The sequence below is a fragment of the Copidosoma floridanum genome, unplaced genomic scaffold (assembly GCF_036245765.1).
Source record: "Copidosoma floridanum isolate Cflo_tuat_1 unplaced genomic scaffold, Cflo_Japanese_pri ptg000030l, whole genome shotgun sequence".
Taxonomy (NCBI): domain Eukaryota; kingdom Metazoa; phylum Arthropoda; class Insecta; order Hymenoptera; family Encyrtidae; genus Copidosoma; species Copidosoma floridanum.
In genome coordinates, this window is record NW_028321907.1 from 25,477,054 (window position 1) to 25,489,593 (window position 12,540).

General features: G+C 35.5%; 1 protein-coding gene across 1 annotated transcript; it reads left to right on the forward strand.

Annotated features, from left to right (window-relative positions):
* The first annotated feature begins 1,771 nt into the window (after positions 1–1,771).
* Positions 1,772–10,769, forward strand: Manf (mesencephalic astrocyte-derived neurotrophic factor). The gene is made up of 5 exons (XM_014357423.2): positions 1,772–2,013; positions 4,079–4,178; positions 9,911–10,035; positions 10,117–10,258; positions 10,352–10,769. Exons 2-5 carry the CDS (start codon positions 4,097–4,099, stop codon positions 10,516–10,518), a joined length of 516 nt encoding a protein of 171 aa, XP_014212909.2. The 5' UTR covers positions 1,772–2,013; positions 4,079–4,096; the 3' UTR covers positions 10,519–10,769.
* The last annotated feature ends 1,771 nt before the right edge of the window (positions 10,770–12,540 follow it).

Consider the following 12,540-nt stretch of genomic DNA (forward strand, 5'->3'; position numbering starts at 1 on the left):
TCACATAAATTTTTTAATTCTGCTTAAATTTTGATATAAAACAGCAACTTACGTTAAAAAACAGATGACCCACCATTAATAAACGAAATTTTGTGATCAAACATTTAAAAAAATTTTTTATCTGTAATAAATGTAAATCGGCACCAAAATTCGTTCCGTGGTAGGGACATTCACCTTACTAGATAGGCAATCAAAATTGTGATATGATTACATATGTTAACGATTAACTTTTTATTATTTAATTGTGTTGCAAATAAGTGTCCTGGATCATCAGGAAAAAGGTGCTTGACATCTTTATTAATAACTATTTATTTTCTAGATTTGCAATTAGCGCCCCAGGTAACACGGTGATAGGTGCTTGTGTTATTAATAATTATTTACTTAAAAGAGTGGCCAGTAAGCGCCCTGGGTCATTGGGTGATAGGCGCTTGTGTTATTAAAAATTATTTATTTAACGGAGTGGCCAGTTAGCGCCCTGGGTCATTGGGTGATAGGCGCTTATGTTATTAATAATTATTTATTTAACAGAGTGGCCAGTTAGCGCCCCGGGTCATTGGGTGATAGGCGCTTATGTTATTAATAATTATTTATTTAAAAGAGTGGCCAGTAAGCGCCCCGGGTCATTGGGTGATAGGCGCTTGTGTTATTAAAAATTATTTATTTAACGGAGTGGCCAGTTAGCGCCCTGGGTCATTGGGTGATAGGCGCTTATGTTATTAATAATTATTTATTTAACAGAGTGGCCAGTTAGCGCCCCGGGTCATTGGGTGATAGGCGCTTATGTTATTAATAATTATTTATTTAACAGAGTGGCCAGTTAGCGCCCCGGGTCATTGGGTGATAGGCGCTTATGTTATTAATAATTATTTATTTAAAAGAGTGGCCAGTAAGCGCCCCGGATCATTGGGTGATAGACTATCAACAAGTGATCCGGGACGCTTACTGGCCATTTTCTTAACGGCTAAAATAATTAATTAACAATCCACGCTCCTATCACCAAGTACCCGGGGCGCTTACATGTTATTTTATGAACTAATGAAATAATTAACTATTAACCTAAGTACCAATCACCAAGTGACCCGAGGCACTTACTAGCCACTTTATTATCTGATTAAATAATTATCAATTCTTTTATTAGTTACTGGCCATTTCATTAACTGATAAAATAATTATTCATTATTTTATCAGTTAATTAAGTGGCCAGTAAGCAACCCAGGTCACTTGGTAATAGGCACTTGTGTGATATATTAATTATTTTATTAGTTTATAAAGTGGCCAGTCGGCACGCCGGGTCACTTGGTGATAGGCGCGTGGATTATTAGTTAATTTCCTATTAATTAATAAAATGGCCAGTAAGGCCCCTGGGTCGCCTGGTGATAGGCGCTTGGGTTATTAATTATTTTATTAGTTAATAAAATGGCCAGTAAGCACCCCGGGTCATCGGGTGATAGGCGCTTGTGTTAATAATTAATACTTTATTATTTAATACAGAGGCCAGTTAGCGCCCCGGGTCATTCGGTGATAGGCACTTGTGTTATAATTTTACAATTTTCAATTTCCGCGGGTCTTTGGCAATGCCCCTTTACTGCTGTGCTGTCTGCTCGACGGAACATTCTCCCTATATCGCATAGCTATATATAGGATCTAGGGAAAAAGTTCCGATATTGAATCCGCCTAACCCAACGCTGCGCGGGATACGCATACGGTTTATTCGAACGCAACCGTCGCAAGTCGCAACCACGAGTGTATAAAGCTCCTTAGGGCCGAACGAGCATAAAGCGACACGTGACATCCGCTTGATCCGCCACGTATGTGGAGTGTAATCGATAGTTTTCAGTAGTTTAGTCTTTCCTAATTTCTTATAGTATTTAGCTTGTTTATGCATTGGAAGCATATAAATTCGCAGCTTACTATTGAAAAAATCATTCCTGTACGCATTTAAATGCAAGAAAAACTACGAGTACACAGTTAGTCAGCGGTGTCAAGTAATCCCAGTAGCTTACATAATTAAAAGTGAGTCGAATGCATGTTTTTTTGTGTTTGGTTAGCCATGAGTACTGTATTTTGTCTTAGATAGTAAAAAATATATACTTCTGTCACGTAAATTAAAGCATTCTTAACTGTAAACAACATATAACCCACATGACACAATATAATTAATAATCATTTTCTGTGCTGAATATGTGTTAATATTTTTCATGTATTACTTAAATTTGCATTTGTTATGTGTTTCAATCTCGAAGCATACTTACTAGCACTGTCGAACTTCAAATTAAATTTGCCTTACATAGCACACCCTATCCAAATTTTTTTTTAGCTCAATTGGAAAGAGCGTGCGGTCACTAAGAGTTCAGTTGGCTAGGTTTTGGCCCACAGCCCTGGGCGACTTTTTCGAGCAAGTACAAGAACCCTTGTGAATTTTCATATGTGCTCTTTCACTGCGCAATGCTCCCTGTAAAGCGGATGGGCGACCTTGTCGCCACAAAATTGGCCTATTTTCATCCTACAACCTCTGCTGTGAAAAGAGGTCTCCCATGCTACCATTCTTTTCCTAGTCCCTTTATAAAGTGTCAATCTGTTGAGTGCCCTGAATAGTGGACCTTTGTGTACTTGGATTTATAACACCATACGTTGAAAAAAAATTGAATTTCTTAAAGCTTTCACTTTCCATTAATGAACCGTTTTTCAAAGTCTGATGTTCATTTTCTGTAACCCAATTATTAATAATTACGTAGTTTCGTTACATATCTGAGTATGTATCAAAAACATGTCATATCTATACATAGTGGAAATACGTGTTGGTTTGAAACCTTTAGTCACTTAACTTAATCACGTATTTTGCAGTCATGAAGTATTTCCATGTTGAAATAGTTTTAAAATGTGATTACGGCATGCATTATCATGATCGTTATACTGTTATTATCTGTAGAATAATACTAAAACAAGGGGGCTCAAGTATTTTTTTGAATTTGAAGTAAATGGACTTTTTTTTAAGTTTTCTCGATACTATACTAAAATTTAAGAGAAAATACTTGAATCCTCCTGTTGTGGTTTTACTATCCAGATATGATAACAGTATAACGATCATGATAATGCATGTCGTAATCACATTTTAAAACTATTTCAACGAATTCTTCATGACTGCAAAACACATGATAAAATTGGGTGACGAAAGGTTTTGAACCAACACGTATTTCCACTATGTATTGATATGACGTATTATTGAAACGTACTCAAATACATAACGAATCTACGTAATTATTGTCGATTGGGAATCAACAAAGCTTAAGGAGGTACCTCAGCCACGAAGTTACCATGTAGATTTCGTTCAAACTTCGTACAATTGATGCTTTAGAAATATAGAATACACCGTAAAATTTTTGTTGCCAAATTATTATTAATATATCGATTTACGATAGATATTATAGATCGATGTATTAATAATAATAATTTAACAGGTATCTGAGAATGAGATATTAGCATTTTAAATTTTCTTTCCAATAAAAATTCATGTCTCGTTTACATGTGACACCTGCTCTGATGATTGTACGTCACACTTCACCTATACGCGTCTCATCGAAACATCTATATAGCGCTAGATTGTTAGAGAAGTATAGTTACATTTTTCTAGTGACATTTTTCAGTCATTTCTAGGTTGGTACTCTATGGCTGAGGTACCTCCTTAGGCATCACAATATTTTTTTACTACATTTTAAATTTTGAATTTCTTTGGTAATCGATAAACCTACCGATCATCTTTTCAATTTGCATAAAAACGTTAAAAGTCGTAGATATACTTTTTTTTTTTTTTGTATATGATAGTGCACTACGTCCGGCTCTTTTAATAAGGGCACTACTATAGGCACTAAGCACTTGGAAAAAGGACAAGGAAAGGGATCGAAGGCCTCCCATTGCAGGAGGCGGTAGGGGGAAATTAGGCAATTTTTGCTGCGAACCACGGTCTCCCACCCGCTGACCCACGACCTAGCTGACTGAGCCACTGCGCGCTCCGTAGATATACTTACATATATCATTTAATAGGATATGTACCTATGTAAAAGGAATTTATGTTATTTAGGTCTCAACTTAAGCCAATATGAGGGCAGCATATTTATTGGTCATCCTATTTCTTATCACCATTAGTGTAGATTCAAAACTCAAAGAGGGTGAATGTGAAGGTATGTTACATCATTTTGTTTTTAGTGGTTGGCAATTTTTGCGTTCCAATGATATACACTCTCGTTACTGTAAACTATCTGGCTGCATGATTTTTGACTTGAAAAATGTTTTAAGTATGAAAGTTTTGTTCGCATTTCCTACAAGTCGTAAGGTGAGTAAACATTTACAAATTGCAAAATAAATAATACAATTTTCGAACAGAACGTTTTACAGCTAGGCCTCATACTGTGTACTTGCATATCTATAACTTTTTTTTTAAATATTATAGAGTCTTACGTCCGGCTCTCTTGTAGAGGCACTACTTAAAGCACTTAGCACTTGGGATTGGGAAGGGGTTGGGATGGGATTGGAAGGGGGAGGATCCTAACAACTATTGCGCATTCGCCCATGACAATTGTCATGTGGATCAGGAACACAGCGGGAAATCTCCCATAGGAAAAACCTGATCCGAAAGAGCCCGGTGTATCTACCTTATTTCTGATCTGATGTCTAAGCTGCAGACTTAGACAACGGGGCAAAAATTTGGCACACCTCCCGCTCACGATGTCGAAGAGACAGAGAAACAGTCAATAAATCCACGAAGCAAACAGCAGAGGCGAAACGGCAACACTTGAACGGTCACCCATCCAAGTACTCACCACGCAAAATGCTGCTTTACCTCGGTGATTGACATGACTGCAACTCTATCACTGAGCTATTGTGTCGGTTCCTTATTTATAACTAGTCGCCCCCCCGACTCGGCTTCGCCCGAGACTCACTATATGGAACACCGTAGTGTGTTCACATGTAATGTGAAACATTTTCAGTTAAAATTTAACATATATTTCTGACACTTCTCAGAAAAAAAACCTTCTTTTGAAAAACATATTCGTTCGAAATCCATATAGTTTATCTAGTCAAGTAAAAAGCTCTAAAAAATGAAAAAAATATAATGATGCTGAAAAGTACCGTGCATTCCTTAAGTCATAAATTAATCGTTGGCCCTAAAAGGCCGTTGATTTGCAGTTTTTCCCGTATAATCTATGAACAGGGCTATTTTTTAAAGCTGTACAGATTTAATTCTCACAATAAATATACGATCTAAAAAAATTTGTTTTCTCTTATCTCACAACTTAAATACCACAGCAACAAAGTCCTGAAGCTTAATCTCTACATTTTTTATCGCCACAAAAAAACAAATACATATTCTACCTATCTAAAAATCTGGAAGATTTAAGGGATAACTATGACAGTTACAGTGAAAAGCTTATCTCTCTTAATAAATTCTTTAATTATCGATTTTGGCGCTGCTTTCATCTCGATAGATGTTCAGCATCATTTTCTTGACGCCTAAAATTGCATTCATAAGATGCATTTGAGGTTATTCTTCCAATTTGACTTCTTGCGATTTTTGGCATAGTTGAGACTTTAGTGAGCCCTAAAGTCTATTTTTTTCAACTTAATTAGGTTGTAATATATTTGTTGGCAAGGTAGATTGACGTCCGATGACCCTGAAAAGGACCGGTGAGCTTCTCAAGTAAACTCTTCCTTTTCTTGACTGAAGTTTCCAGCAAACGTGATTGTCTCTACACCTCAGGGTGATCTTCTCTGGCCTGTTATTGTAGCACCGCACTAATCGGGTGGGAAGCTACAACGTTTAAAACTTTAGAGCTAGTTGTAGAGATTTTTCCCGTCTCCTGGTATAACGTTGAAGATGTTTGTGTCTAAAGCACTTTTTTTTGCACACTCAGTTGTTTTGATGATCCAAGGTGGAGAGATTGGTTCGTAATGCTTGCCTGTTGGAGACTGTCCCGTTGGCTCAAGCTTATTTTTCCTTCATTTCTGTTAGGTTCTCCCAGAGCAAACCTTGGAGAGGATCGGTGATTCCTGGTTGAATGCTTAGAGTCGAGAGAGTAATGTAGGGTTGTCTGTCACCGGGGTTCTCAGCTTTGCGACGAACAACTCTGCTCATGATGTCTGCCAGTGAATGACTGACTCGGTCTAAGGTGGCTCCTCACTATAAATCCCACAAGAAGAGTAAGCATACTGCAACACAGCTTTTCATTGGCTGTGGAGGTTCTTGACTAAAAATGGATAGGTACCTATAGTCACTTCAAAAAAAGTTTAGTCACATCTACACCGTTGACCTATATCGTACAATACAGTGACCCGAGCAGACGTATGTATACAAAAAGTACATTAGTCAGCCCTGCATTAAATTATTTTCTTAGTTCAGCGTCTCATTTATTTTTATTATAATTACGATTCCCCACAACTCCTATTCATTTTACGTACAACTTTCTGACCAACTCAAACTACGCGGGCTACCGCTCTTCGGTGTAGCAGACGCCCCACACTTTTCATCTGTTCCGTGACTTGCACAGTTATCTACTATTTTCACAAAATATCCTATAAAACCCATGGTAATGTCCAAGTACCTGAATGTCGTTGGAAAGATTCTGATTTCTTCTATCTGCTACATAGTTTTCCATTAAGAACTACAGTATCTTTGCTGAGATATCATACAACCTGCGCCACCAATTTGACGACCCTCCATAAGAGGCTATGTTACAGAGTCTATTTTCCAGTTAGTTTTTTTCAACAATTTTGGTGGTGACGAGGTCTAAAATTTTGGGAAAAAAAATCCTTGCACCTTCAAGAATCATCCTTTAAAATATCATTCAATACTCCAGTGTTTTGATTTAGTGAGGAGAATGTACTTGTTGGCAAGGTAGTTTGTACTTAGGGGCTCTTAAAAGAACCGATGAGATTGATGGTTAAGTAAGTAACGTAAATACTTATACTGGCCCTGAAAAGGGCCAATGGTGAAATTTCCAGTTATTCCTTATTGTTGTTCTTGATGATGGAGAGCCAGCTGCGGGTAGCTTGACTCTTATCCTTTGAGTCTTTGTGTACGGCGACCGTACATGAGGGAGGTAAGCCGCTGACTAAAGAATATCTCGTCTTCAGGTCGTTCCCCGGTTAACCAACCGTTCATCATTAGTCAGGAAAATAGGCCTGGAGAATACCTTCTCTGTAGGTATACCGATGGAACGACCACTAAGAAGTTGGCCGTTGTGGCTGCCCGTACTCTTCAGGGCTGTCTTCCCTAGCTTACATTTGTAGTAAAAAATTCTCTGACGGCACCAGGCCAGATTGTGGTACAGCCACATAAATTTGAAATGATGGAGCAGGTTGTGCTCTGGCTAGGCACGTCTCCTGGTATTCTCCCAGAGACGTTGACGTTCCGAACGCCTATTTTTCCTTGGCACTCGGTTATCTTGACCATTTGGGTTAAAAACCGAATTATTTCGCTTGCCCATGAAAGAATAGTTTCATCGTTAGCCGGGGTGTCCAACTGCATGACTAACAACTCTGTTCTTGGCTTAGAGAATATATACATGGAGGAAGCATTGTATGCTCTGACCGCGAGACGAGATGAGAGAGACAAAAGACAAATAGCAGTACAACCTTTCTCTCTCTTACATGCCTCTGATTGGTTGGCCCCCTTCCGTATATATAGGTATAGTCGTATCCACGAGTGGCGGTCGTGGGGGAACAGAGCAGATATATGTAACCTAAGCTCTGATTGTCTGATGAAAAAGAACTTATACATTACCAGAGAATATAGAATATATCCTCTTTAAGTATAGAAGGCCAAAGCGGAATTCAGAGCAATACACACTAAAACAATAATCTTCCATTACAACATAATTATAACAACAAAATTTGAATAAAAATTTCCAATTTTAATAAAAGCCCTCATACCTGGTTAAACAGTTCATGTATGGCTAATGACTCACTTAGAATGTTTGTCTTCGATAGCTGAGCGGTCAAGAATGATGCCTTAGCTTTTGCGCTCTGGGCTTCGGATCTGATCTATGCTTTTTTTTTCAGGTATACATTTTCATAATACTTGTTTTATTACGTTTCGTTTGTTTATAATTTTTATATTTTTATAAATAAATTTATTTTATAAGATTTCACACTTTAATAATATGATTTAAAAAACTACTCTTGGCTAATGCCAGTAAAATACTAATGCAAAAATGTGTAAATACTTTTTGTATATTATTATTATTACAAGTGTAAATACTATTTGTTTAATTATTTACTGCATTGTCCGATACGGATTTATTGGGGTTCTAATATCTAATATGCCCTTTATCCTGCATGTATCCTATCCTAATAAAAAATACTGCCACCTTCCCGTTGGTTTCCATTGAGTAATGCCGATAAAAAATAAATTATACGACGTATTGTAATAGTAAAATATTGAATTTATGCTCGCATTAGTATTTTATTGGCATTAGCCAAGAGTAGTTTTTTAAATCTTATTATTAAAGTGTGAAATCTTATAAAATAAATTTATTTATAAAAACATAAAAACTATAAACAAACGAAACGTAATAAAACAAGTATTATGAAAATGTATACCTGAAAAAAAAAAAAAAAAAAAGCATAGGTCAGATCCGAAACTCAGAGCGCAAAAGCTAAGGCATCATTCTTGACCGCTCAGCTATCGAAGACAAACATTCTAACTGAGTCATTAGCCATACATGAACTGTTTAACCAGGTATGAGGGCTTTTATTAAAATTGGAAATTTTTATTCAAATTTTGTTGTTATAATTATGTTGTAATGGAAGATTATTGTTTTAGTGTGTATTGCTCTGAATTCCGCTTTGGCCTTCTATACTTAAAGAGGATATATTCTATATTCTCTGGTAATGTAGAAGTCCTTTTTATCAGACAATCAGAGCTTAGGTTACATATATCTGCTCTGTTCCCCCACGACCGCCACTCGTGGATACGACTATCCCTATATATACGGAAGGGGGCCAACCAATCAGAGGCATGTAAGAGAGAGAAAGGTTGTACTGCTATTTGTCTTTTGTCTCTCTCATCTCGTCTCGCGGTCGGAGCATACAATGCTTCCTCCATGTATATATTCTCTAAGGTTCTTGGTGTATACTGCCGTTAGACAACTACGATAATTATCGATTATAATCGATAATTCGATGGGGCATGTTACAACCACTCTTCACTATCTTTGATTTCGGGTGGCTTAAATTTTACTTTGGCACCACCTCGCAGACCCCACTAAACAAAAGCGCAAAGCTAGCTTATTTAAGTAAATCTTTCAGCTTATTTATCGTTATTGTTATTAACTTTTTCAAGAAAAAAGTATGCGAAAACTATTTCGGAATCATCAAGAATCAGTATAAAAAATTTTAGGAAAATTGGTTCAGTATATTTTTAGCAGTTTGCGATTACAACGGTTTTAGAAACTTTGCTTTATATATTAGTAAGATATACACGTATATGTTTATGCATACGTATAACATGGGACGCAGGGATGTGTAGTTATATGTATAGTAAGGCTCCCTTGCGAGCTTCGCTCGCTCGGTAGCGTTGTAAAAAAAATTAACAATTAAACCCATCTTTTAGTAGCGACAATAAAATTGCCGAAAGCAAGTTTACACACTCACACACACACACATATATGTTCGTTCGAAAATTAATTTATTTTGCAATATGTAAACAGTTCCTCACCTTAAGACTTGTAAGGAATGCTGATACAACTTCTCTTTTTTACCTCATACCTTTAGAGTTGAAAATCGTGCGGCCAGATAGTAAACCTGAGCCTGCATTTTTAAATAATTCCTATAAATCTTCATTAGTTGTTTCTACTTTCTAATATTGACAATTAATGAACATTCATCAAAATTTTTTTTAAAACATGTATTTCAGTGTGTATAGCAGTAATTGAAAAATTTTCCAAATCATTGTCTGATGAAAGTAAAAGTAACACCAAGTACATAGAACAGGAATTTAAAAAATTTTGTGCACCTTCGAAGGGTAAAGAAAATAGATTAGTAAGTATCTTTCAAATTTTCTCTTGCGAAAATCGGTTTTTATCAGCCATAAAACAATTGCACACATTTTGTCATGCCTAGTGCTACTATTTAGGGGGGCTTGAAGAATCTGCTACTGGTATTCTTAGTGAACTAAGCAGACCATTATCATACCATAAACCAGCTGACAAAATTTGTGAAGAATTGAAGAAAAAAGATGCGCAAGTATGTGTTTTGAGATTTGGTAAGTTCATTTATTTACAAATATTAATTCTAAAAATTATATCAAATATAATAATTTAAAATCCATTTTTGTATGTTTAATTATTAATTACAGAAAAACAAATAGACTTGAGCACAGTAGATCTTAAAAAACTGAAAGTAAGAGACTTAAAGAAGGTACTTAATGATTGGGATGAAGTGTGCGAAGGATGCATAGAGAAGACTGATTTCATCAAGAGAATCGAAGAGTTAAAACCTAAATACACAAAAACAGAACTGTGAGCATTTTCTGAGCACCTAAGTAAATTGAGGAATTTTCACACTATATTTTTAATACGAAGCTCATTTTATTACTCTAAGACATTTTGAAGATCTTAATTTTCTGTTATATTAATTATTATCAAGTTGCGTGAAGTTTAAGCTGAGTTATATAATAATCCTCATTAGTCATGATACAATATTGTTAGCCGTTAACCTTACAATATTCTGACTTTTTTATTCAAATCATTAAAATTATTAGTTTTAAGTGTCAATTATATCGTGCTAATACCACATCTTACAGGAATCTTCCATTATTTACGACTAGTCATTTGGATGTGACAATTTTGTGTGTGCATGTGTGCGTGCGTGCATGTATGTACACTCACGCTTAAACATACATATATTCCACTAAAATCTTTTGAGAGCATAAAGATTTTATGAAAACTATAATATGCCTATACTTCAGAAGAGCCGTTGGGGAGTATTTAAAACTCCCTATCTAATTGATAAGGTTACTTTGATGACATAAATTATGACAATTATTTAACAACTAGCTGCTTTGTCGAAAAAATAATAGTAGACGCACAGTCTTGATACGTCAGAGTAAACATCAAGTCCCAACTTGGCAAGGTTGGTTGAGAATTCAAGGGAAAAATAAAAAACCGGCTATTGAACTGATAAGATATGACCTAATTTTTATTACTTTTCTTCTTTTATATTTAAATAAATCTCGCCGAAGTCAAGCTACATGTATTCTTTGTACATTCGAAAATATGCGTCTGCAATATTACTGTTGACTAAATAATACTACAAAATATCATACAATTAATGTAACCTTATCGATGTCGTAAGAGACTTTAATTATCTCCAGATTGCCCTTACAGCATTTTGAAACTTAGGGTGAGATTACATGGAGTCTGGCAGTCTGCAGACTGGCAGAATCGCGTTAAGTTTAAATTATGTTTAAATTATAACATCTCAGAATAATTTAGTAAAATTAAGAAAAAATTGTAATTATTGTCATAACCGAATAAAGGCTTAATTACAATCAATTTCATTTACAATAAAACGTGTCAAATATTATTTTATAACTTTTTTTATAGATTTATGTTAACATCGCACAGACGGTCAGTAGGGTCACTGATGTAACCTGGTATGTATAACAATATGTAACTGTGACAAAACGTTTTTCGTCGCCTTTTTTTTCGTAAATACTAGTTAATACAGAAATGCAAATGTATTTATTTCTTTGCTTACGTAACAGGTTTTAAATATTTAATATTGAAACATATTTTAAACTTAGCGCGATTCTACCAGTCTGCAGAGTGCCAGACTCCATGTAATCTCACCCTTATTATTGTCCAATATTTTAATGATTTATTACCATCATTCGGTAGTAGGTATAGTCTTTATTATCACGCTTGCGAGAATTTAAATTTTCACGTTATCTAATAAGGGAGTATCAAAAAATTGATCACCAGAGTGCAGCATGGTGCTCGGTTTGCTTGACGTACACTCACAGTACCTTGATTCGCAAACCGCGAAGTTTGAATTCTTGAAGTAATTTATCGTATTAAAACACGAGGAACAACCATAACCATGAAATAAAAATATAATGATAAACAACTATCATATTAACAACTATTGAACAATGTTAAAATCATATTTTATGTTTATTTGTCATAAAAAAATTTAAGACTTCAAACTTCGCGGTTTGCGAATCAAGGTACGGCGAGTGTACCTATAAGCCAATTAATCTACGAAGGCTCAATGTTAAATTTGACATTAGTGTTAACAGAAAACAAAAAATACGTTGATATAAAAGAAAATGATTCAAGAAACATAGCGTCTTATTTTTTCGGTTATTCAGTGGCTGAGTTAACCTAAAAAATTCGTGAAAGTCCGAAAATCACTTTTTTCGCGTTTGAAAAAAAAGTTGACCTCCAATTCCGAAAAGTTAAATGACAAAGTTGTAGATCTTAAAAAAACCTATCGATTGACGCGCGTTGAATATAATTTAAATGCGTAGTTGCTGAGAAAACT